The sequence below is a fragment of the Sebastes umbrosus genome, chromosome 21 (assembly GCF_015220745.1).
Source record: "Sebastes umbrosus isolate fSebUmb1 chromosome 21, fSebUmb1.pri, whole genome shotgun sequence".
Lineage (NCBI taxonomy): Eukaryota > Metazoa > Chordata > Actinopteri > Perciformes > Sebastidae > Sebastes > Sebastes umbrosus.
The window spans coordinates 12,322,119-12,346,512 of NC_051289.1; the positions used below are offsets into that span (position 1 = coordinate 12,322,119).

A 24,394-nucleotide genomic window follows, 5' to 3' on the forward strand; every position below is an offset into this window, starting at 1 on the left:
AGATGCAGTTGTCTCTGCAAATGACAACAACATTATAAATAAATAAATAAATAATAAATATCATAACTGGTGTAACAACATGTAATTGTATATATATAATATCTTATTGTTTGTCACATTTCTGACAAAAAATCATTCAGTCTTTCACACAAAAATATAACTACATGTACAAAGATGTTGTAAATATTATAGACACTAAAATGTAGCCCGAAGGGAAAGTTTGTGCCGTAATTAATTATTTTTAACCAATTTATTTCATTCTCAATTCTGACATAAATCAAAACAAACAATCTCGTTTCCATGCTCTGAGTTTTTTATTCGTTAATCATGAAAAAGAGGGAGTTCATAGAGAACAAACGAGGACACTTTCGATTGCTTTTGCAGCCTTATTACATTACAGTAAAAAATATTATCATACATTATAAATTAAGAGAAGGAATAACATTGATTTTATACACAAATAGGCTCAATGATAGAAAAAAATAGCTTTGCTTTTCAAGCGTTTTGTCGATGCAAGAAAACCCAACGTAGGCCTAATAATAATAATAATAATAATAATAATAATAATAATAATAAATCACAAAACAATTGCAGAGTAAAAGCTTTAAGCCACAAAACAACAGACAACATATTTTAACATATTATAAATAGATTTACACTTACATTTAAATTATGATGAGCCTATTTAAATAGGCCTATTATTATGGAACAACATCTTTTTTCCCTTAAGCAGCATTTACATAAAGAAAACCCACCAGATCCTACCTTATTGTATTATGTATCTCTCATGACATTACCACAATGTTCCTGTATAGATGTTGTCTTTTTGTGATATTATTACACACAGTTCGAGTGGTTCTCTTTGTCATGATTTACTGAGTCTAGCTCAGACCAGATTAGTTCCAGGGCCGATATTCTGGATTTAAAACTGTTAACCCGGAGTATGGAAAGTTTTGTCCGGCGTTCTTCTGTATTTTTGGATTGTCCTTCACTGGAAACACGGAGTCCTCCTGTAGCCCTGAAGAAGGCGGAACAACTGTGCTGTCCGAGATTTGCCTGCAGTCTGCAAAGAAGAGAAAACAACTCAATAAAATAACAAGTTCAACCAACATTTTCCTTTTGCAGCCTAAAATATGTATTCAGACAAAACTCAGCTTATAAATTATATACCAAGACACCAAAACCATAGCCTGTAACTAACTGTATTTTCTTTTTAAAAATAACTAATTTATACACATATCATATGCTGCCATTTGAAGACAAAAGTCTCACATTTATGGCAATAATGTATTCGTTTCAGATTAACCTTATTATGACCTAATATTCTATCCCTCTTATGTAATATTTGTTTTTTAAAATATTTTTTTAATGTATTTCTTATATCACATTAGATAACCAACTTCGAACTAGATCCACAAAATAGAAGGTAAAAAGACACTAATAATACTAGCCTAATAATAATAATAATCATCATAATAATAATTATGATGATTATTATTATTATTATTATTATTATTATTATGCCCTAATATTATATCCCTCTTATGTAATATTCGATTGTTAAAATTATTTTGTTATGTATTTCTTATATCATATTAGATAACCAATTTCGAACTATATCCACAAAATAGAAGGTAAAAAGACACTAATAATAATAATAATAATAATAATAATAATAATAATGATAATAATAATAATAATAATAATAATAATAATAATGACAATAATAATAATAATAATAATAATAATAATAATAATGACAATAATAATAATAATAATAATAATAATAATAATAATAATAATAATAATAATAATGACAATAATAATAATAATAATAATAATAATAATAATAATAATAATAATGACAATAATAATAATAATAATAATAATAATAATAATAATAATAATAATAATAATAATAATAATAATAATAATAATGCGAAATTTAATAGGGGTCCATTAGAAGAAGAAAAAAAATCTTACTTTTGTGATTTGTCATGTGATATTTAAATTCCTGTTCAGTTTGAAAAGTAGCTCCACACAGGTCGCATGGTAAGGGCTTGTCCTTGGCGTGGGTCCGCCGGACGTGGCTGTCGTGGGCGGCGTGCGAGGCGAAGGCCTTCCCGCAGTGCTTACACTTGAAGGGCCGCTCTCCGGAGTGCTGGCGGATGTGTGTCCGCAGGATGCTGGAGGCAGTGAAGGCCTGGAGGAGCAAAACACAAGGTGAGGAGGGTTTTTGTTGTTGTTTTTTGATATGTTAAATTCACAATTCTTGACAGTAATGATGGCAGGGTGAACACATTTCTGCATGTAAAATGTTAAAACACTTTATTAAATAGATAAGCCCTGCCTTGGTCTTTTTTTAGCTGTCCAAGTACACCTGTCTAAATTGTAGTTTTATTGCCGAAACCTAAAGAAGTTGTAGTTTTTTTTTGCCAAAACCTAAAGAAGTTTTAGTTTTATTGCCAAAACCTAAAGAAGTTTTAGTTTTATTGCCAAAACCTAAAGAAGTTGTAGTTTTTTTTTTGCCAAAACCTAAAGAAGTTGTAGTTTTTTTTGCCGAAACCTAAAGGCAGACCTACAGAAGTTGAATTTTTATAAAGAAGCCTTTTTGTTCATGTTTGTGACATTTTATTCATTCATTAAATAGATAAGCCCAGCCCTGGTCTTTTTTTTTGTTTTAGCTTTCCAAGTACAATAAAATAAGATAAGCTAAGATAGAACTTTGTTAATCCTGAAGGAAATTCTTGTGCCAGAGATTGCTCAAAAATACAACAAAATTACAACAAGTTCAAGTGTATAAAATAAAAAAAGTACTATTTCTAGCACCAGTGACCAATAGAATAACAATTAAGTAAGATACATTTAGTAAAATGAGTAAATAAGATAAGATAAGTAAAATAAAAAAGGTAAAGTAAGCTAACAAACAGAAAAATAAGTAATATTGCACATGTTGGACATTAATTATTAAATAAGTACACCTGTATTTTTATCTATTCCTATTAAATTAAGCAATTTATTGAATCTTTGATAATTTGGCTTTAAGAGTCACCGTTTAATGACTTTATGTAACAATTATTAATAAAAAGAAAATGAGGCTAACATTTTTAATTTCTGTTTTCTCATCTTAATTTTGAAACATCTGGTCTCGTGGGGTATTGCTTCTAAATAGTCCAGATCAGGAGAAAAGGAGGTTAAACAAAAACCTTCTCCGGGTGCATAAAAAAGAGGGAGGATATTCATGAAGAAAGGACAGAAAAGACTTCTGCTCATTCCAGGGCCGTACATTTAAAGTATAATCTCGGCAGACAAAAGGGTGGGTGTACATCTGGCGATAATTAGCGTGGAAGTGTCTCCGTGGAGCGTGCCCGGCGCGAGGCACAATGATGAGGAGGCTCGAGCCAAACGCACCATGAAACGAGGAGAGAGCACTAAAGGGATCCAAGATGCGAAGAAGAAGAGGAGGAGTGAGGAAGAGGAGGACAAGAAGGCCTACTAGACTACTATTATGTAGTCATATTATTTCTATATATTAATCTTCAAATAAGCCTAGTGTTTTTTTATTTGCCTCTTCCTACACTGTATATTATTTATTTTTTGTTTGTTTAGTCTTAATTTGTGCAAAAAAATAAAAATAAAAATAAATAAAAAGGTCGTGAGGAGGAACTAAAAACATGTTATTATGGAAGATAAAAACTCTAATACTTCTGTTCACAATGTAACTTTTATTTTTTATTTCTACAATTAAACAAATTCTAATTTTACTGAATATTTGAAGACATTCCAGTTTAAAAGGGTATTCATTACATAACCTACTTCTGATAATTGTGGCATAATCTAATGTATATCTAATATAGCAGAAAAGGAAAACATAAAAAAAGACTTCTTACCTTATTGCAGTAGACACACTTGTATGGTCTTTCTCCAGAGTGAACACGCATGTGTTTGTTGAGACTGGACGACTGAGAGAAACTCTTTCCGCACACTGAACACTGCAGATCAGATCAGACAAAAATAACACATCAGTATGAGTAAAAGTTAATTTAGTCATTTAAATTTGCCACATCTTTTTGGAAGATAATTCACATTTTTTTTTTGTGGAGGAGTTTATCCACATTTGTTGTGTTCTTTAGAAAGGTAAAAATAGTAATATTATGTATAATAATGTTTTTTTAATAACATATTTTGTTGATATTGTTTAATTTTGATGCTTTATGCTATATGGTTAAAGGCCTTTTTTAAGAAGCCTGATAAAAATGTGTAGCATCCTGCAGGGAGCTGTTCTTTCAGCACCACATCAACTTTTTTGCATGATCGACTTTTACATGCAATGCTGTAATGGCTCTGCAGTATGGTATACATGCACTTAAAACAGTCACGCACGCGCACACGCACTGTCTCTCCAGTATATACCTTGTGAGGCCTGTGTTTCTCGTGCACGTGCAAAATGTGTATCCTCAGTCTGTCTCTCTTCTCGAAGGACCTGCTGCACAGGTGACAGGGGAACTTCCGGTCGCCCTGATCCACGCAGCGCGTGTACTTCAGGTGCTTGTCTCTGTAGTACTTGTAGGCAAACACCTTCCCACATCTGTCACACTTGAAACCCTCACCAGAATCTGGAGAAAACAGAAAAAAATCTGTTCTGGTTTGCATGCTGTGCTTGTAGCCAGCTAGAGACAGACATTTTGGGAAAAGTGTCAACAAGTCTATTACAGCCTTTTTCCTAACAAGTGCCTTTAATTGTATTTATTTTGACTATTCCTATGTCTGTAACCTGCTAAGTCTATTCATCTATAGGCAAAAAATAATGTTTATTAAAATGTATGTAAAAAATACAACCTAAATAGTGCATTAAAACAAATCAGTAAGATAATGTAAAAGAAAGGTGAAAAACAGCTATATAATGTATCTTTAAACAGTAAATTAACTGTAAAATACTGTGAAATTAATAATTAAAAAAAACAGTTCAAACTGTATTTTTCATTAACAGTACAAAGCTGTAAATTTCAGCAACAGTATAATAATGCTAATTTTACAGTAACATAAAGGCAACCCTGCTGCCAGTTCTTTACTGTTATTTTACTGGGAAATTCTTAACAGTGTTCAAAGGTTTATATATTCTGACCTTCAGCTGGAGGAACCTGCACACTGCTCTCCTCTCTGGAGTCTTTCAAGGTGAGAGGGATGCCCAGGAACTGCATGTAGCAGTCTCCATACCACACCAGCAGCTCCTGGCCTGGCCGGATCTCTTTGCAGGCCTCATAGAAGATCTGACCCTGGACCTGCACAGCAATCAGGTTCTGCTCCTCTGGGAAACGAGCACACTTCACTAAAGACATCCAGTTTCCTGATCCTCCTCTGCCATCAACAAAATGACTCAACCGGCCGTGTTCAAACACCTGGAGGAAGAAAAAAAAAAAAGTTATTTGTTATTGTTATTTATTGATTTCATTTATTATTACTCTCGTATTTTTGTATTATTATTGTTTTGTTTTTTTATCTCTATTCTTTCTTTTTGTCATTATTATTATTGTTATTTCTTTTCTTGGTTTTGTTTCGGTTTATGAATGTTGAGGTTGGTTTTCTCTAGTGTACTTAATGGGTTTGTCTGTAAGCTCATCTACTTAAAAGTTTGTTTATAGACTGTTGTAATTACAAATTGCATATATGAAAACAGCCTTGAAAAAATAAAGTATATATATATATATATATATATACATATATATATATATATATATATATATATATATATATATATAATAAAATAAAATAAGAGTTTAAAACGATCAGATTAATTGGATCTTTTTGGAACAGCACATTACCTCCCACATCAGAGTGTTGTCGTCGTATGTTTTGATCTCGCTGGTGTTGACCAGTTTTCCAGGGAAAGGTCCGAAGCGCGTCCCTTTAGGGATGCTGCTCTTGTCTGTGAAAACTCCACAGTGGGACACGTTTCCCCAAGCTGCCTGCACGATGGTTAACCCTGCAACACGGGGACGACAAAACAGTGTCAAATAACAGCAGTGCCATCACGAGTTGAGGGTAATACACAGATTTGTGGAAAGAAAGTTGGCAGGTCTTATTTACCCTCTGGAAGGTCAAGTGTCTCCTTGTCCAAGGGGAGAATGTGAGAGTCAGAAACTGGGAAAGAAAAACAAACACAAATGAGCAACATTCATTTAATCCAATTTCTGGGGGAATTTAAGCAGATATTGATAATAATAATAATACGTTTATTTGTAGAGCACTTTTCAAGCACAAATCAGAAAGTGCTTTCCAAGGAAATTCACATAATGTACAACAGAATACACTGAAACATAAATAATTAAATAAAAAACAATAGAATGGGAAAATAAAGAAACAAGCATGTACATATTCATTCAGTAACATATGCACATATATACACATCAGCATACAAAAGACTATAATTCAGCTGATTGAAAAGCCATTATATAAAAGTGGGTTTTAAGACGAGATTTAAAAAGTCTGCTGATCTGATGCTGCTGATGGGAGACTGATCCAGAGTGATGACTAACTGAATACAATTATTTGTTAAAAATGATAAGCAATATCACACCTTTAGTCAACTGACAGATGTCCAGATGTTTTTGGAGATTTTTGCTTACTTTTTGGACATTTCTCTAGATGTTTGCTTGCAGGATACTAGTAAAAACCAAGGCCAAAACTATGCGTAAATGACGTTTCATATTAAACTAAATGAACATCCAATAATAAGCAGAAGTCTCAACTGATTTTTCGGGCAGGGTCAGTCCTGATATAGGAGATTTTTGCTTACTTTTTGGACATTTCTCTAGATGTTTGCTTGCAGGATACTAGTAAAAACCAAGGTCAAAGTATGCGTAAATATGCGTAATAATCAGAAATCTCACCTGTCTTGTCTGGCAGGTTCAGTCCTGATATAGCGTGTCCCACTGTGCGCTCCTGGCTGCCGGAGTAACCGTACAGCACCATGAACAAGTCATCCTCGCTGAAGTTATAAGACGTGGTGCGCGTTTTGTCCGGCGTCAGCTCCTCCGCGCTCCGGATGCGTAAAGGACCGTCTTTAGGCGGTGAAGAGCCGGAAGAAGACTCACAAGAGGCCGGGCTGCTGAAGTCAGAGGACAGAGGACCGGCTGCGTGCTCCGTCACCACCGCGGCCAGCTCCTCCGGTTTGGAGAACAGCTGGTGGTGTCCGGGCAACATCTGGATCTGGTAGCCGGAGGAGGCGCTCAACATGTGGACGGAGGTGTGCTGCTGGAACGCAGGAGCTCCACCGTGCAGGCTGAGAGGCAGAGAGGCATGATGATGGGGGTCTGACACCAGGCGACCGAGGGACTTGAGCGGGTGGAGGAGGTTGTGAGTCCGCGGGATGAAGAAGTCCATGTAGTTGGGTAGAGGGTTCTGGTAGAAGCCTCCTCTAGCCGGGTTGCCCTTCAGCATGCCGGCCTGGTGGTGGTGGTGGTGGTGGTGGTGGTAGCAGCTCTTGTTGTCCTTCAGCACTACAGGGATGCTGGACAGGGACACCGACATGACCGCACGGAGGACAAGCAAAGGGTCAAATGGAAATCCTTCCTTCAGTGATGGAGAGAAGAGGAGGAAGAGGAGGGTGGGAGAGGAAGAGGGTGAGTTATAAAAGTTTAATGCAAGAAATCTAAAAAAGGAAACTTCAGGAGAGGTTGACCACACCTGAATTGATTATTAAATTTGAGTAAGTATTTACTCTAACTCTATAGACTGCACATATTACATTTATTTATTGCACATACTACATTTATTTATTGACGGACTGCCCACACTATGTTCACCCATTCGCCCTGTATCTTTTATATCTCTATTATTGTTTTTTTATTTTTTGTATACCTTTACCTCTCCTGTGTTTCACTCTGTTTGCTGATGTTGCTGCTTTGACACTTGAATTTCCCTCCAGGGATTAATAAAGGTTCATCTTATCTTATCTTATTTAAACAATTTAACTAATTTAACAAAATAGAGCTAAAAATAATGATCTTAGTAAATTGGATAACCCTCGAGTGAAATATATAACATTTCCTGACAGGAAATTAAGATAGGAAAAAAGGGACATTTTTCCTCAATTAATAAATCTACACCTTATAAAACATATCTAGAATTTCCCTTTTTTTTTACCCAAATATGGCCTATACTGCAGATGTAAATATTGAACAAACCTATTGCATAATAAGGAAAAGCAATCCACAGTGAAATTGGACAGGATGAGTTATAAAAGTTTAATGCAAGAAATCTAAAAAAGGAAACTTCAGGAGGTTGACCACACCTGAATTGATTATTCTTTTTTTTTTTTAAATTTGAGTTACTCTAACAATTTAACTAATTTAACAAAATAGAGCTAAAAATAATGATCTTAGTAATTTGGATAACCCTCGAGTGAAATATATAACATTTCCTGACAGGAAATGAAGATAGGAAAATAGTGACATTTTTCCTCAATTAATAAATCTACACCTTATAAAACACATTTTCCTTTTTACCCAAATATGGCCTATACTGCAGATGTACATATTGAACAAACCTATTGCGTAATAAGTAAAAGCAGTCCACAGTGAAATTGGACAGCCGATTTTGCAATATTTCCAGCTGAGAGGACACAAAATCAGACGCACATCAGATGGTCAAATGACCGGCTGGAATAAGGTGTGTGCTTTTTTTTTTTTTTAGGAACCGTTTACCAATCAGCCAGTAAATAGAGAGACAAACCAGGGTCATGACACTCATTAAAGAACAGTCGGCCGGAGCAGAGGTCAACATTAATGGAGCTTTTTATGGACTTTACAATTACTGTCATTGCAAAAAAAAACAAGACATCAGCAGAGGAAATGTTGGAGCAATAAAGGAAATTATTAGACTCAAGAAAAAACAAACAGGAATTTGAAATTAAACAGAAAATAAATTATAAGGAATAAAGAAGTTTGCCATGCTTTGTGTGTAATTTCAAACCTATGAAAAAAACTAATTTGACTGTAGTAATTTTAAAGAAAGGATCACTTCAGTGAGACTGTATTTCCTATATAAAAGGTGCAGCAATGTTAAATAAATAAGAAAAAGCAGCTTACCTTGTTTAATATTAGAGATGTTTCACAGTGAAGTTGTCTCTCATGTCCACAGGCTTCAGTTTTAACAACCTCACGTGTAAAAAATCAAACAAAAAGTCTCCAAATTGTGCAGCAGGTCCAAACTTCAGAGTGAACCTTTCTCTCTGTGTCTTTCTGGTGGTGTGTCTGTGGTCATCTGAGGGCATCTATACTGTACTCAGTGATCTGCTGAAGATGCTCCCAAGCACCTTCTTCCTATTGGTCAGGAATCAGCTCGACCTCATGCATCTCAATGCCCCCAGAGGGAGATTTTCTCTCAGGGACAACCCACCCTGGTAACTTCTCCACAGCATCCAGTCTCTGCTACAATGAGGTTCCCAAACATTTCCATATGAGGACCCACACACACAAACACACACACTGTATAGATGGTATCTGGAGGACCTCCTGTGGAGTAGAGATGTGTGTTGTTATGACTTGGATGTGGTGAATTAGGAAGAGAGAAAAGAGGCATTTATCTGCTTCATCTCTCTCTCACTGCACCAAACTTCATTAAGAAAATGCGTAAAACTGAAACGAATCTCTATCAATACTTTGGTGTTTTGAGCTACTTTGGATGTATTTTCTTGTTGAGTTTTGTATTCGTATAAAGGCTCAGTTATAGAAAGGTATTGCAAGCAAAATTGGTGCATGCTTGTCCCAATAAAACATCAAATAAATCAACTTATTAATGTATTTAAATCATTAATTTTTGGAATATTTGCGTTAAATGACACTGAAGCAGGAACCCAAAACAATTTTCGAGTAGTCAGCATTATTTAAGCTATTTCTATACTTTTTTACATTGTTGTTTCAAGCCGTTTTAGTCCATAGAGCTAAACATATTACTTATTCATTCATTTTTTTATGTTTTTTAAATACAATGCATTTAAAAAAAATATATATATAAAATATTTAAAAATATAAAAAATATATTATATTAAAAATATATTTTTAAATATAAATAAAATATTTTAATAAATACTTTTTTGTCAATCACATGAAATAAAAGTCACGCGATTAAATACTGCAATAACAGAATTCTTTATTTACAAGGCAAATAGCATCAGCGAAGCCATATTAGTTCACAACTTGCATAACTGTGGTTTTAACTTCTCTTGTATATCTAATTTTGCATAAAACGCTCACACACACTAGGGGTACAAAGGTGGATGCAGGTATACAGTGTGATTCCTGTGAACAATGCAGAAAAAAAATATCTGGGGAGGGGGAGAAAACACAACAGTAAGCTTTCTTCAGAAAGTCCATATAGTATATTACATATTGCTTCAATATCCCTATGTATCATCTTTTCCATACAAACAGTGAGGGAGGGGGGGAAATGAAATAACAGAGTCTTCAACCCAACACAGAACAGAGAGCAATGATGAGGGACAGTTCAACTGTGACCGAGCGATGATGCACCCATTCAATATTGTACACAAGTCATTATACAAATTTATACAGACAGCGGTGTAATGTACAAGAACGAGAACGGACGAAATCTAAGGCATTATGCTAGGGTTTTTAGCATTTCAAGGTTGCATCTTAGCTCTAAGAAATTGGCAGACAATACAAAAGGGCATTTAAAGTTCTTCAAAACTTAAAATAAGTTAAAGAGAAAAGAAAAATATTTTTCGTTTAGTGGGTCCAAAGCCTGGATATTTGTAAGGGGCATTTATTTGCACCTGTCCTCATTATAAATGCTAAAAAATGCATTGCTACCACATGGCTTTTTCAAAATCTTGACAATCTTTGGAAATTTGCAAAGGGCTGTGGATCATCCTTTTAAAATGGCTCAAAAAGGCTTGTTCTGCACAATCAAAACAGCATTTATCAAAACAAAGTGTGATCTCCTGCACAGCAAGACAACTGCAGGACATCTGCAATGATGACAAACCAAAACATTAATGCAGACTTTTTGTCCCAAAGTTGACTTGTTGCTACAGCTTCAAATTCCATATACACAAGAAGCAAAAAAAAGAAGCAACAACGGGCAACTTCCTATATCTAAATGCTGAGAAGAGCGCGGTGCAACTGTACAACACCACGTTGTCAACATGTTGAGATAAAACACCATCAGTCACATCGTTAGGCCTTTAAAGACAATACATTCAGAATGACTCTCTTCCTGTTTTACGTTGCAACATCTACATTAGGACCCTGTTAAGTGACATCATAAATTTCATTTTTTTCAGTGGGCCTCAAAGCTAACAACAGGTCGTCTCTCACTATGAAAATAAAAGCTGGTTGAATTCAGAAATCCAATTGAAAGGTGAGGATTATTTGGCTTGCTCCAAGTCTGTCCTGCAGGGTTAAAATAGTTATAAAAAGTTTAGTTTTTTTTTGAGGAAAATGTATTTTTTTTTTGAGGTTAGAGAAGATGACTTGCTTTCGATCTTGTGAAGGTTAAACCAAACCCCTACTGGGGCACAAGAATAGCATGTCATTACTGAACACTTTATAGTTGAACTAACTGCCTGAGGTCATAAAATATGGCTAAGTGTCTTGTCAGAGCAGGGCTCATGAAGCGCGCAGTCTTAACTCTGACCTCTGCTATAGAAGAGTGGCTGGAGGCAGAGAGGGCGTGTGTCAACAAGGGGACCACAAACTTACTTCCCTCTCTGGAGGCCTCGGCCAACGCTGCATAATCTAATAGGAACGCTGTGTGTGGATGATGTAGACTTTCTTGGTACAAACTGCAATAAAAAACTGTGTTTAATACTGCATCCAAACGTGGAGCAAAAATGTGTCCTTTTTATTTTCAGGAAACTGTACAAAAATTACAAAAAAAAAACAAAAACAAAAAAAACAACCCCAAGAGATTCTCAAGTAATCGTTATTGCTTGTTTACATCACACCAGAACAGTTTGCACCTAGCAGCTTGTATGAAGCATTTTTCACTCCAGACAACATAGAAAGCACACTTCTGTTATTTTTTTTTGAGTTATTGTATGGCTGTGTTGGATTTGTCTTTTTTTTTTTTCTTTCTTTTTTTGTGGTGTTCTATGCTAAAGGCAGAGAAGCAAGCGATAATCTGTACACTGTATACACAGCACACCCCCTTACAACCCCTCCCCGACCTCCCACTCGCACCCGTCTGCATCGTACCAGAACGTGAAGGCTCCCACTCCACTTCCCAAAAAGAAACAAAAAAAAACCCTGCTCTGCTTCAAGAGGCAGTTTGTGACCAGACGGGGGAACCAAAACCCTAAGGAATAAAATAAATAGGAAAGAAAATGTTTTACTTATTGGTATGTACAATCTCTGTAATTCATTTTTAAACCATATATGATTTTGACATCTTCTTCTGAAACTACAGGACCAAAGTATAATCCATAATTCAGGTTAATAGAAGAATCTTCTCAGAAAAGAATACAACCATTACTGTTAAAATTATAAAAAAAAGTGCCTCTTTCACACTTTTAGAAATCTTTTTTTCTTGTTGCTACTAGGATAAAGAATCTACAATAATTAAAATGAATCTATACAGAAAAATAAAACTTAATTTAATACACTATATAAACCTCTTGACTAAATTAGTCTAATCATACAAATCACCATTTCCACTCAAACCATTCTTCTGCAGTGTTTTTTCAAGATCAGTTTTTTCAACCACATCTTCATTCTACATCTTAAATTCTCACAACAAGAAAAACAACAACAACAACAACAACAACAACTAAAATAATAATAAAATAAAGAACAGCAAAAAAAGGCAAAACCGGCTAAGTGTTTGAGCTCCGTCCATGGATTTGAACACAACGTGGAGTCTTTGCTGCCATTTTGGAACTATGTGGAAATGTCACAAATGTGTGAGAAAAGAAAAAAATCAGTGTACGTCATTTTTTTTTTTTTGAGATGAGATTGTAAATGGCCGCTGTCCACTGAGAGGAATACATTCATCAGAACAAGGGATCCCACCCACTGCTGCCCCCCCTTAGGTCAGTGTCCCCCACCGGGAGGCCTACAGTAAGTCACACTACGGTGAATGCAGCTGGACAGGCAGACAGACTGGCTCATCACAAGGCTCTCCTCCAGGAGGGGTTAGGCATGTTGGACAGAGAATCCACCATCCCTTCCCCAGCCCTCCTCAATCTCCCGTTGTCTGTTCGGGGCCGGGCTCCTCCGGGGCGGCCGAAGAGGCCCAGCTGGGACAGACGGCAAACCTGGGCTGGGGAGACGGGGTCAGGGCACGGCCTGGCTGGCTCAAGGGGCAGTCGGTTGGTTACATGTTTGTACAATTTTTAAAGGGCCGACGCGCTCCTTGCTCCAGCTGATCACTGAGGTTCAGGTTAACAACTCCATGAGGGTCAACAGTATTTCTGCAGAGAAACAAAATCCAGGTCACAGATGGTAATTAATAAATTACACAATTCAACATGCGCACTTGAACTTAAACTTGTAAATCAGCCACATATGCAAAAACACTATAAACAATTAGAAACCATCTCGGAACACACCGTGAAGCCTAAAACAAGTCCGTAAATCAACAAAAGCCTGCACTAATGGCCGAACGGTAAATAATTGAAATAATCTAAGTGCCAATATATTTCTATAATCCTGGAAGGAGGATAAATCAAGTGACAGATATACTGGTACGTTACAACAGTCCGAAGTGCAGACAATCAAACATCAGCACCTTGGTTAAATATTCATGGCCCTTTATTGGGCTTAAAAGCATCATGGGCAGCAACAGTGCATTTCACATACTAAGCTCACAGTACCAGGGAGACAAAGGAAGAAGGATTAACTTGGTTGACATTAAATACTCACCAGAAATGGAGAGTAGACAAAGTGAATTTGAACTTTTACCTAAATTTCATGGAGCGACTGAGGTCAGGTGTTACGCAAATGAAAGTCTGACTTGTCATCGCGCCAAATCAAATCTTATTATGTTTGTGTGTAAAGAGAGTTTGAGGTTTGACAGATCTGTGCCGTAAGGAGTCAAGTTTTCCAGCTGATGTGTCCGAAGTCCAGACAGGCCAGCCTTTAGACATCATACAGTACCGCCTATATAGTCTAAATGGTCTGGCTCTAAAGTGCCCGCTGCTAATTACATCATTGTCCTCTAAGTTCAAGTGAAGTATCAGAACTCCAGCTAGAGGAGTTACGTAAACTACTGAGTAAATTATTCACTAGCATGCCTGTTCAATAAGTGTACCCAAACACTTAGGGTCTTACGATAAGACAAACGCAGACATAGGCAGCCGGGAGTGCGGAGAAAGAAAGACGAGCCTTTTAGTTTTTCTTGGTCCCCCGATTACTGTGTAAAACTGTTAAAGGGTCCAGTTTGTTAACCTCTAAGTCTGAAAGTGTCTGACTTATATTATAGAGGGCTAATGTAAAGATATTACTGGGCCTCTCCACGACCTCTAAATTGGTCTGGCCATGCTGTGAAACGCCTTAAAACAGCGATGATTTCTCTAAAATTAAATTAAAGGTTATTTTAGCTTCCACCAGTTTCAAAAGCATCTTCATTTTTACCCCATTGAGAGAATGAATGTGTCCGGATCGGCCCGGTATTTACCTGTTCTTGCCCCATGGAGGGCAAGCCGGGTGAGGGCCCTGAGGCCATGGACGTGACACTCATCTGTCCGACCATCTGGCCCATGCTGCTCATGCTGCTGGTTGCCATGTTGCTGGCCATGGAGATGTTGTTGAGGTTCATGCCGTTGCCGTTGTACATGTTGCTGTTACTCTGCTGGGTGAACTGCGGCGATGCCTGCTGCTGTGAGAACATACTGGGGAGAGGAAGAGGAGGAGGAGGAGGAGAAAGCAAAGACGCTGATCAAGATGGGTGAGCTCAAACATTTTACTAGAGGAGCAGAAAAGTTCCTTTTCCTTTATTGGAACCTGAGAAGTCCTTTAAAATGATTCAGTTTGACGTTTCCAAGAATATATAACTCATAGCATTTTTTGACTACTGAAATTAGCAGAAAATATTAGAGCTGCAATAATTAATCAATTAGTTGTCAACTATTAAATTGATCGGCAACTATTTTAAGAACCGATTAATTGGTTTGAGTAATTCAAGTTGAGTAATTGAGTTAAAATGATCTGATTCCAGCTTCTAAAATGGGAATATTTTCTGGTTTCTTTACTCTTATGACAGTAAATTGAATATCTTTGAACAAAACAAGACATTTGAGGACATCATCTTGGGCTTTGGGAAACACTGATCGACATTTTTCACCATTTTATAGACCAAAGTCCAAATAGCTTTAACCCCTGGGGATGTGGAAAGGAAGTATAAGGTTGACATGGAGTCAGTGAGTAAGCTGTGGCTACAACATGAGCTCTGTTCTTTGTCTTTACATTTAAGGCAAATTTGTACCATGCTGCGGTGGCCAATCTTGTAACCGGGGATCCAGAGCTGTACAACCCAGCCATGAGGGAACAAAAGTTAACGGGCCATTAAGGTGAATCGCCCAGACGTCCGCACAACGCCTGATCTTGTGTGAATGCAGCCTACGGGTTTATTTGGGAGGAAGTTGTATCAATCTTTACCTGTTGCCTCCCATGTTGCCCTGTGGCCAGCCGTTCATGTCAGGGGAGCCCTGGAAAGCAGCGTTTCCTTGGCCCTGCTGCATCATCGGGGACTGTGTGTGGGCCATGCGGGGAGAAAGCAGGGGGCTCTGTGGCGCGCCGGGACCTCCGAAGCCTCCGTCTGCCTGTTGGCTCATACCTGTGGTGGGTGGACGTATCAAGATAGGTCAACCAGACTGCACCTGCAGAGACTCAACTGCAAAACCAACATACTGAGCGGAGTAAACGTGAGCATTCCACGTCATTTCACACAATCATGCCACACAGAGATGAACATTTTGGCAGAGAATAAGCAACTGAGGATTACTGAAGTCTGCATTCAGGGTTATTGACAGGCAGGTAATATTTCCTACATGCATGTAAAAGCAGTGAACAGGCAAGGAACTAGGAAGAAAGGGAATAAGGAGATGGCTTAGGAGAAAAGGGAAAGAGAGAAGTCTAGCGGAAGGTGTTGCTCTGTACGAACCCACGGGCCAGAATCAGATTAAGGAGTGAGGGATAAATCAAACATGTCATTATACAAATCAGATTATGTCCAGATTACAGGCCACGCTGTCAGACTGACAGGTACAGCCTTGATTACTGCTCTGCCTGCTCACAATCTTAAGAGTCCGGTGTCACTGTGTATCCTCAGTTAAACTTTGATTAGTGTGCTCTTGGTGCCCTCTGGTGGAGAAAGAGCGTATCGCCAGGACACCATTTTGGACAGAACAATGAGAGTACATGATTACACTTCCTGACATATGTTGTAAAGTAATTGAGGAGTAAAATATGTAGTATGACTTGGATCATTCAATGGCAGCTGATTAATGCAGTCATCAGTGCATAACATTACAAATCAGATGGTTGGCGCTACTAAAAAAAGCATGTGATGCTGTGCATAGAGTCACATCAACGCACAGACACAACGACACACGCACACACACAGGTTGTAGGGTGGAGTGTGTGGTAGGCTGGGGGGGTGTGGGGAGCAGTACCTGAGTTGGGAAACTGAAAGGCACTGTGCTGCATTTGGGGGCTGAGTACGGCCCCGTACTGTCCGCCCATCATGTTTGTGTTTCCCATCATCATCTGTGAGGAGGAGGAGGAGGTGGAGGAAGAGGAGGAGGTGCCATGCATGTGGAGCTGAGGGTTGGGGGGGAGAGAGGGCAGGCTGGGGGAGAGAGGGGAGGAGAAGGGGCTGGTAGGGGGAGGTGGCGAGGCCAGGCCTGTACTGGTACCGTAGCTGGGCGGGTAGGGGAACTGCTGGGGGTTGGCCTGGGGGATCCGGGGGTTACTCATGCCTCCCGCGGCCATGTTGGGAGGCAGGTTGAGGCCCTGGGCCCTCATGGCCATGCTCCTCTGCTGCTGGACCTGCTGGGCCTGCTGCTGCTGCTGCCTCTGTCTCAGGTGATTACTCAGCAGCTCCCGCTGACGCTGTGCCAACATCTGGGCGTTGATGGTCCCCTGGAGGTGGGAGGGGAATGAACGATGCGTAAGACAAAGTGTCATGGATCAGTAGATAAGTCTATTTGTGCCTCTACAACACGAGACTGAAATTAAAGTCTTGCATTCACTTCAAGCCATCAACAAACTAATCACTACCTATAGTCATACCAACGCGGCTTTCTCAAACCAACCCCTGCACCCTCTCCCTACGTGGAGGGTCCGCCATATTAGGTGCCATCCTAAACCAATTAGCGGGGAAAGGAAGTGGGTTATGTCACCCTCCAACAGCGAGCCTGCATCGATGCCGACTTACTGGCCACATATAGTGGTGTTTTTTCTGTTTGTCATGGAACACGCTCCGTAAAAATTAAGCTTGAACAACTACCCGTACAAACGTAACCTGCTCAAACTAAGATAGCCATTTAATATGGTTATACAGAAGGTTACATTTTATTTAGGATCAAATGTCTAGTCTAGAAAACGGTAGACGTGTTCATTTAATGTGTTGTGTTGTATATTTACAGGGACTGTTGCAAAAACCAAACAGCTCATAAACAGAGATAAAAACGAGAAGATGTTTACAAAAAAGAAAAGAAATGCCACAACAGAAGCATGGGAGTTTATTTTTAGTTTCTCTGTATATTGCATATTCTTTTTATTCTTAATACTGTGAATCTTTGCGCATTCCCTCCACTTGATTCAAAACCATGGTTAGGAAAAAGTTACAACAGTTTCTGTTGGAGAGAGGGAAGTACATCCCAAAACTCGCCGCTGTATTTAAACACTACACCTTAAAGAAGGGTGCTTCATTCGGCTGTGAGTGTGACTACATATTACAGCCACAGACTGGGAGTGGGGAGGGTCTGGTTTGAGAAAGGCCCAACATGTCCGTGCAGACAGGTTATGTGACGGCAGCGGTGACCTACCTGGTTAGGATTACTGGCTCTGAGAGGTAGGTTCACATTTGACACACTACTCATCTGAGTCATCATTGGCTGACGGTTCTGGTGGGACAAGAGACAGAAGAAGAGGATAAGACAAACACAAGTGAATTGAAATAGCTATAAAAATCATTAAAATCATTATGATGTACTGCTCTCTTCCAGCTAGTAAAGAATACAATCTATAAACTAAGAAGTATCCTACATGACATATTCCAGTAAATGCCATGAAAAGACCAGCAGATGGCAAGTAGACCTAAATGTCCCAATTATTCCCTGTGTGCACAGAAGACCTGCCAAAATGTCAACCTCAAGGATAATTACACAACTTCCATCTACGTGTTCAATCACACAGCTACTGATCAAACAGCTTGGTTACATCAGAAAAAAAAAGAAAAAAAATCAATGGACAGAATCAGTTCCAGCAGTGATGTCATGTCATGTCTAGATGTACCTGCTGTGACTGTAGCCGGTGCTGTAGCTGTAGCCGTAGTGCGTTGGGCTGGTTGGGGACGACCCCAGCGGGCCTGAGACCGGGCCGAGTCGGCATCCTCATCATGGGGTAACCAGGGCGCGGACCTATCTGGCCAGCCATGGGGTGGAAGGCCGGCTCTTGCATGGGGGCACCAGGGTAGCCCCTTTGGGCCATGTGGGATGGCGGGGGACCAAACTGCTGGGTGTACATGGGGGGCTTTTGGTCTATCATCATGGAGGGGTCCTGGGGGAACTGGTCTGGCTCCAGTGTTTGGTTCTGAAACAGGCAGCAAAGGAAACAGATAAAAAAAAAAAATTGTAGAGCCATGAAAGATAATAAAAAGTCAATAAAAACAATAAAAAAATGAATGTGATCTCACCTGTTCTACCAGCGCAGGGATCCCCAGAGCACGATCAATCTCCTCCAGGCCATCAAAATCTTTAAGTGCGGTGTACAGCTGAGACATCAGGGCCCCCTCGTCTACTCCGCTGCCATCACCAGATCCGTGCCCCGTACTACACAGCAATTCATCCGGGGGCGCCGAGTGCACCGGCCTGGGCAGAGAGGAGACGACACTCAATACATTTTCTCAATGAGAGGATTTTGTCCAATATAAAACCACAGTAAACTCTTAGAGCAGCTAATTACAACAAAAATAGTATAATAGTAGTATAATAGAATAGTATCCATCATTTATAAATGGTAAATTAATAATGAATTAAACTTAGTTGATAGTTATTTTACTGTTAACAAACAATACAATTATAATTACACATGTTTACTAATTATAAGTAATGCTATAATTTCTGTTATTTTAACATTAGTTTGTGAAATATGAAATAATCAGTTTATAAATTATATAAAGTATTTATCATAGCTGATAAGAGATGATAACCATGACATTCTGATTACATTAGTAAAGTATTTATTAACAGTTTATTGCTGCACACATTATAAAATTGTATATACTGTATTAAGTATTCGTAAGTGATTACCAAATGATTCTTAAACCTTTGTATTGTAAAATATCTATAAACATTACATAGATATATGGACCAGAAACCAATTATTAACCATTGAGAAAGTATTAACTATCTAAATAATGTTTATAGATGCTTTACAAAGAATTTATCAACCATTTAACAAGGTATTATAATCATCAGTTGCAACTTTACAATAGCCTTTTAAATTATATTTATATATGCTTTACAAACAATTTCTTAATCATTAACAAATACTTATATAAAATGTTATAATGTGTGCAACAATAAACTGTTAAAATAACAGAAATTATAGCATTACTAATAATTAGTTAACATTATTAATGATCATTTATTTGTTTGTTAACATTAAAATAACTATTGACTAAGTTTAATTAACTATCAATTTACCATTTATAAAAGATGGTTATTTTAAAGTGTTACCTAAAAACACTCAAAAGTTTGACAACAAGATAAATGCTAATCTTGAGTAGTGAGGCCAATAGGATTTTTTGGCATTATTTATAACATTTAATGGTAATTTGTAAGTGAGTATTTTACCTGGTCTGGTTTACAAAAGCTGTCTGGTCGATGGGCATCATGCTGTCTGGCCAGGGGGCTGTCTGGTTGGGTGGAGCCTGTTGTTGGGAGAAATGGTGGGTGACCATACCAATATCCATATCAGGTTGGGCTAAATAGGGGAAAACAAACAAAAGAGATTAAAGCAGGACAGTTCACTGCACACAGGCATTTCAGCAACTTTAGTTATCATGATGGAAACAATCTGGCAACCTAGATGATGGTCAATATTCCTTTAAACCCAGAACAACGAGCACACAGCGCCGGGTTAGATATTACGGTAACACTTTATAATAACCATCATTTATTAATGGTAAATTGATAGTTGATTAAATTTAGTTAATAGTTATTTTACAGACAAACAACAAAATGATGATTAATAGTGTTAATTATTAGCAATGCTATAATTTATTTTATTGTTGCACACATTATAACATTTTATATACTATATATATGTGTATATATATATATACACATATATATACACATATATATACATATATATACATATGTATTTGTTAATGACTGATATTATTTGTAAACCGTAAAGAAATTGTTTGTAAAAAATCTACAGATATTTGTAACACGTTGTTGATGGTTAATAACTGGTTTGTAAATCGTCTATAAACATTATTTGGATGCTATTATAAAGTTGTAACTGATGATTATAATACCGTGTTAAATGGTTAATAAATACTTTGTAAAGCATCTATAAATATTATTTAGATAGATAGTTAATACTTTGTCAATGGTTAATAATTGCTTTCTGGTCCATCTGTCTATGTATTGTTTATAGATGTTTTACAAACAATTTCTTAAAGATTTAAAAATAATTTAGTAATCACTAACAAATACTTAATACAGTATAGAAAATGTTATAATGTGTGCAACAATAAACTAAAAATATAACTTCACTAATGCAATCAGAATTTAATTGTTAACGTCTCTTATCAGCTATGATACAATATATAATTTATAAACTAATTATTACATATTACACAAACTAATGTTAAAATAACAGAAATTATAGTATTACTAGTAATTAGTACACATTATTAATTGTCATTTCATTTTTTGTTAACAGTAAAAAAAGCTATGAACTAAGTTTAATTAATTATCAATTTATATATGATGGCTACATTCATTTATTTGAGTGCTGTGCTACGGTTAGCCACTGGGTGGCAGCCTTTAACACTCAACAGCAATAATGTTATATGGGTGACTTGAGGTCTGTTCATCTGTGCATCATCAGTCCCTCTGCACCAGAAGTTTTAGAGGGCCCTGAGGCTGATAATTCAGTAAAGGTGAATCCATAAAATGTACATTTTTCATCAGATTTCTGTATTTAAATGCTTTAGCACTTGTTGTATTGTTGTAATCTTGAATCTAGTGTCTATATAACTTGTGTTTTTAAGGCTCTCACCATTGGCCATCATTGAGGATTGGAGCATCTGTCGGGGCCCTGGCTGGCTGTTGGGCCTCATGGGTGCCCCGTTCGGCCCCATCCTGCCCTGCATGGGACCTTGCTGCCCGGGGCCGTTCGCTCCCAGAGGAGGCGCAGAGGCTGAACCCACCCAGCCCTCTTGCTGCTGCTGCTGCATGCCTGGCCGTGGACCACCTTGAGCCATCAGTCCTGGAGGAGCAAATACACAAATAAAAGACAATGAGAAATACCTCAGGACAGTGGATGTCCTCTGTCGCCATGATGCAAGAGGAAAAGCCATCTATGTCATACCGGGGGATGTTTGAGGGCTGCTAATATGTGGGAGTGACAGACACTCTGCCAGTGTGGGTGACTGAATATTTCCTGTCACAGGAAGTGAGTCACTGTGCCATGACATGTGTCACAGGCTGAGAGCGACACAGAGGTAAGAGGGGAAAAAGGTATTTCCTCAGAATTCTGAAAGCAGCAGTGTGAAAGAAATCATTCAGAAGGCTGTAATTGTGCTTCAGCCACTTGGTTTTGCCACTATACATCAGAAAAGAATAAATTTCTTGGCTGACATTTAGTGCTTTACACCAAGTTTGTCATGAGGTTACTGTCTAACGTTGGTGTTTACACACTCCCATGGATATTTTCTGTAGGAAGTCCATTAATCGTATGTGTATGACTATGAATAGCTCGGTGGGCTGGTCATTTTTATTTAATGTACACAACTAAATCAGTAATCAGAGCATGCATCATTGTATCATTGTTTGAACAGGCACTGGTTCAATGGTTCATTTCATTGTGACCACAAAAGCGTGACTGTCACACCCACCTGTGCTGACCATACCGGCCTGGTTAGCCATCATGCCGTGACTTCCCACCATGCCTTGCTGCTGCTGCTGCTGCATAAGAGTGTACGGGCTAGTGGCCCTTATGGGGTACTGTAATGAGGCCTGCTGGGGGGACACATTCATGTCCAGAGACACGCTCCTCACAGGCAGACCCCTGGCTGGCTGGCCTGGTCGGACACCGGCAAAGTCTGGAAGCAGGAATGAATGGGGTTTAGCCACAACAACGGAAAAGTCAATAACAAAATAGTTCAAACTGTTTCATAGCTTTATTAATCTTATATTCCATTTCTGTCAATAGATCCCGCTTATTGTTACACACTGGTCCTTTAAGTGTGAGACTCACTGGTTGGGCCCATGCCAGCCGCGATGCCCCTGTGTTGTTGCTGCTGCGCTGCCATGGCAGGATTGGTCTCGGACATCTGCAGGATGTCATTGATGATGTTCTGTTTGTCCATGGGACTGGGCAGCGAAACGGGCCGCGGCTCACAGAAGAGCTGCGGCTGAGCATTCTGCAGGTCGTTCAGGATGTCATCCAGCTCCGACGACTGGAGAGAACACAGAGAGAGAAAGAAAGAAAGTGTGAAAACAAGAAACAGATGAACCACTTAGGCCTCCGCATTTAGAAACCAATTGCTGCTTCACCTGCAGACACACAAACATATATGTGAAAGGCATACACGTATACTGAGAGCACACTTAAGTCTGTAAACACTACAACACTTGCATGAAGAGTCGTTATCTGTGAGATGGGAATAGCAGGCTTGGCCTTGTTTATAATAGAGCAGTAACCCCGGGATAAAATGGACCACTTTCCATCAAATCTAGGCCACACTTCACTTTGACTTAGCTTATCAGACACATACTACGCCTCGCTTACCGGCTGGTGTCCTCGAAACACAAAACTGTGTCTGCTCCCCTTTTTTTAAAGTCTGCGATGTTTAAGCACATATTTAAGAAGGCTATATTAATCTGAACAGAAAAGATGAGGCTACTGAAGCTGCTTTCTACGGAGTAACATGGGAGAGCAGCCTGAGGCGGCAGGAGTTTGGCTGGTGCCAAAGTTTGAACTGCTCTCTGCCCCCCTACTGTAAACAGCTGGACTGAGCCTGCCCAACACATCCCAAGGCTGCATTCATACACAGCTGGGCTTTGGACTATCTGGCCCGTTTTTGTTTAGTTTTTCACACAACTATCTTAAACAAAGACAAGGCCATGCTGGGATCTGCTGCTTTCACTTGCTGAACTGTAATGCTGCGACTAAGATGAATCTCTTTCAGTCTCTTGTTTTACAACACTGGCACCGTCTCCTCCGTATTTCTCTTCCTCTTTATGATACACAGGGGTTGGACGAAAGAACACCTCAACACCCTAAAAAACCCCCCTCAAATCTGGCACAATTTCACCAGAAGTGGAACATTATTAAGTGTACAAAAGGCAACATTAATTGCAGCATATTGAATTTCATTTTACGGACAAATTTGTGGTCAAAACTGAACAGAAACATCAACATAGGTTATCATATTGCTTCTCAGAGAGGCCTGAGGGACTTTAGGTAAATAAGTTGCACCGGCTGTAACTGGCCACGAGAGTGCAGCACACTTGGAGTCACCGACAGCTCCTGATCGTGACATACTGTACAGCATGTACAGCATGTACAGCAGAGAAACAGCACACCAGCCACTGTTTCAGTGTTGTACTTCACTGTTCTAGACAATCACATGCATCCGTTAGGCATGTAGATGCTGCTGTAGATTACAAGGCTGCCACAAATGGCTGATACAATGGTTATCTTAAGTGGACTTAAGACTGCATATGCTTTATTGTAAGATGTGGGAGAGCCAGAGAGAGTAGCAGAGTGAGGGGTGGGGGTGGCGGCGGTGGTGGGAGAGAGAAAAGCCCTAATGAGGTCAGGAATGATGTAATGCTCCTGTACGCTCTCAGTTTGCTCTTTTCCTCCTCCTCTTCGATTCTCTCTCCTCCCACTTTCTATTCTCTCGTCTTCTCCAGTTGCTTTTACCCTTAATGGGTCCTATTTCTATCAATCCCTGTAACGCT

General features: G+C 38.6%; 2 protein-coding genes across 6 annotated transcripts in view; both read right to left on the reverse strand.

Moving 5' to 3' along the window:
• Positions 1-332: 332 nt before the first annotated feature.
• On the reverse strand, positions 333-7,555 carry prdm14 (PR domain containing 14). The gene is made up of 8 exons (XM_037757245.1): positions 6,891-7,555; positions 6,088-6,141; positions 5,823-5,983; positions 5,126-5,399; positions 4,414-4,616; positions 3,891-3,992; positions 1,984-2,203; positions 333-1,063 (listed from the first exon to the last, which is right to left on the reverse strand). The coding sequence occupies exons 1-8, from the start codon at positions 7,528-7,530 to the stop codon at positions 897-899; spliced, it is 1,821 nt and encodes a 606-aa protein (XP_037613173.1). The 5' UTR covers positions 7,531-7,555; the 3' UTR covers positions 333-896.
• A 2,577-nt stretch (positions 7,556-10,132) lies between these two features.
• The window catches only part of ncoa2 (nuclear receptor coactivator 2), a 71,002-nt gene continuing 56,740 nt past the window's right edge, over positions 10,133-24,394 (reverse strand). For 4 of the 5 annotated variants that reach the window (XM_037756448.1, XM_037756446.1, XM_037756447.1 and 1 more), the window contains 11 exons: positions 22,683-22,884; positions 22,321-22,527; positions 21,483-21,692; positions 20,042-20,171; positions 18,880-19,054; positions 18,480-18,776; positions 18,011-18,088; positions 16,634-17,102; positions 15,618-15,795; positions 14,638-14,851; positions 10,133-13,432 (listed from right to left, as the gene is read on the reverse strand). In XM_037756448.1, coding sequence (XP_037612376.1) covers positions 13,421-13,432; positions 14,638-14,851; positions 15,618-15,795; positions 16,634-17,102; positions 18,011-18,088; positions 18,480-18,776; positions 18,880-19,054; positions 20,042-20,171; positions 21,483-21,692; positions 22,321-22,527; positions 22,683-22,884 — 2,172 coding nt within the window. In that variant the 3' untranslated portion in view covers positions 10,133-13,420. The remainder of the gene's footprint in view (positions 13,433-14,637; positions 14,852-15,617; positions 15,796-16,633; positions 17,103-18,010; positions 18,089-18,479; positions 18,777-18,879; positions 19,055-20,041; positions 20,172-21,482; positions 21,693-22,320; positions 22,528-22,682; positions 22,885-24,394) is intronic. The other variant, XM_037756449.1, reaches the window with a different exon arrangement.

Coding starts and splice junctions, on each gene's coding strand:
- prdm14 (XM_037757245.1), bottom strand. CDS start 7,530: ATGTCGGTGTCCCTGTCCAGCATCCCTGTAGTGCTGAAGGACAACAAG. Junction 5,984..6,087: donor GACACTTGACCTTCCAGAGG/GTAAATAAGACC, acceptor CCCGTGTTGCAG/GGTTAACCATCGTGCAGGCA. Junction 4,617..5,125: donor GCAGGTTCCTCCAGCTGAAG/GTCAGAATATAT, acceptor TGTTTTCTCCAG/ATTCTGGTGAGGGTTTCAAG.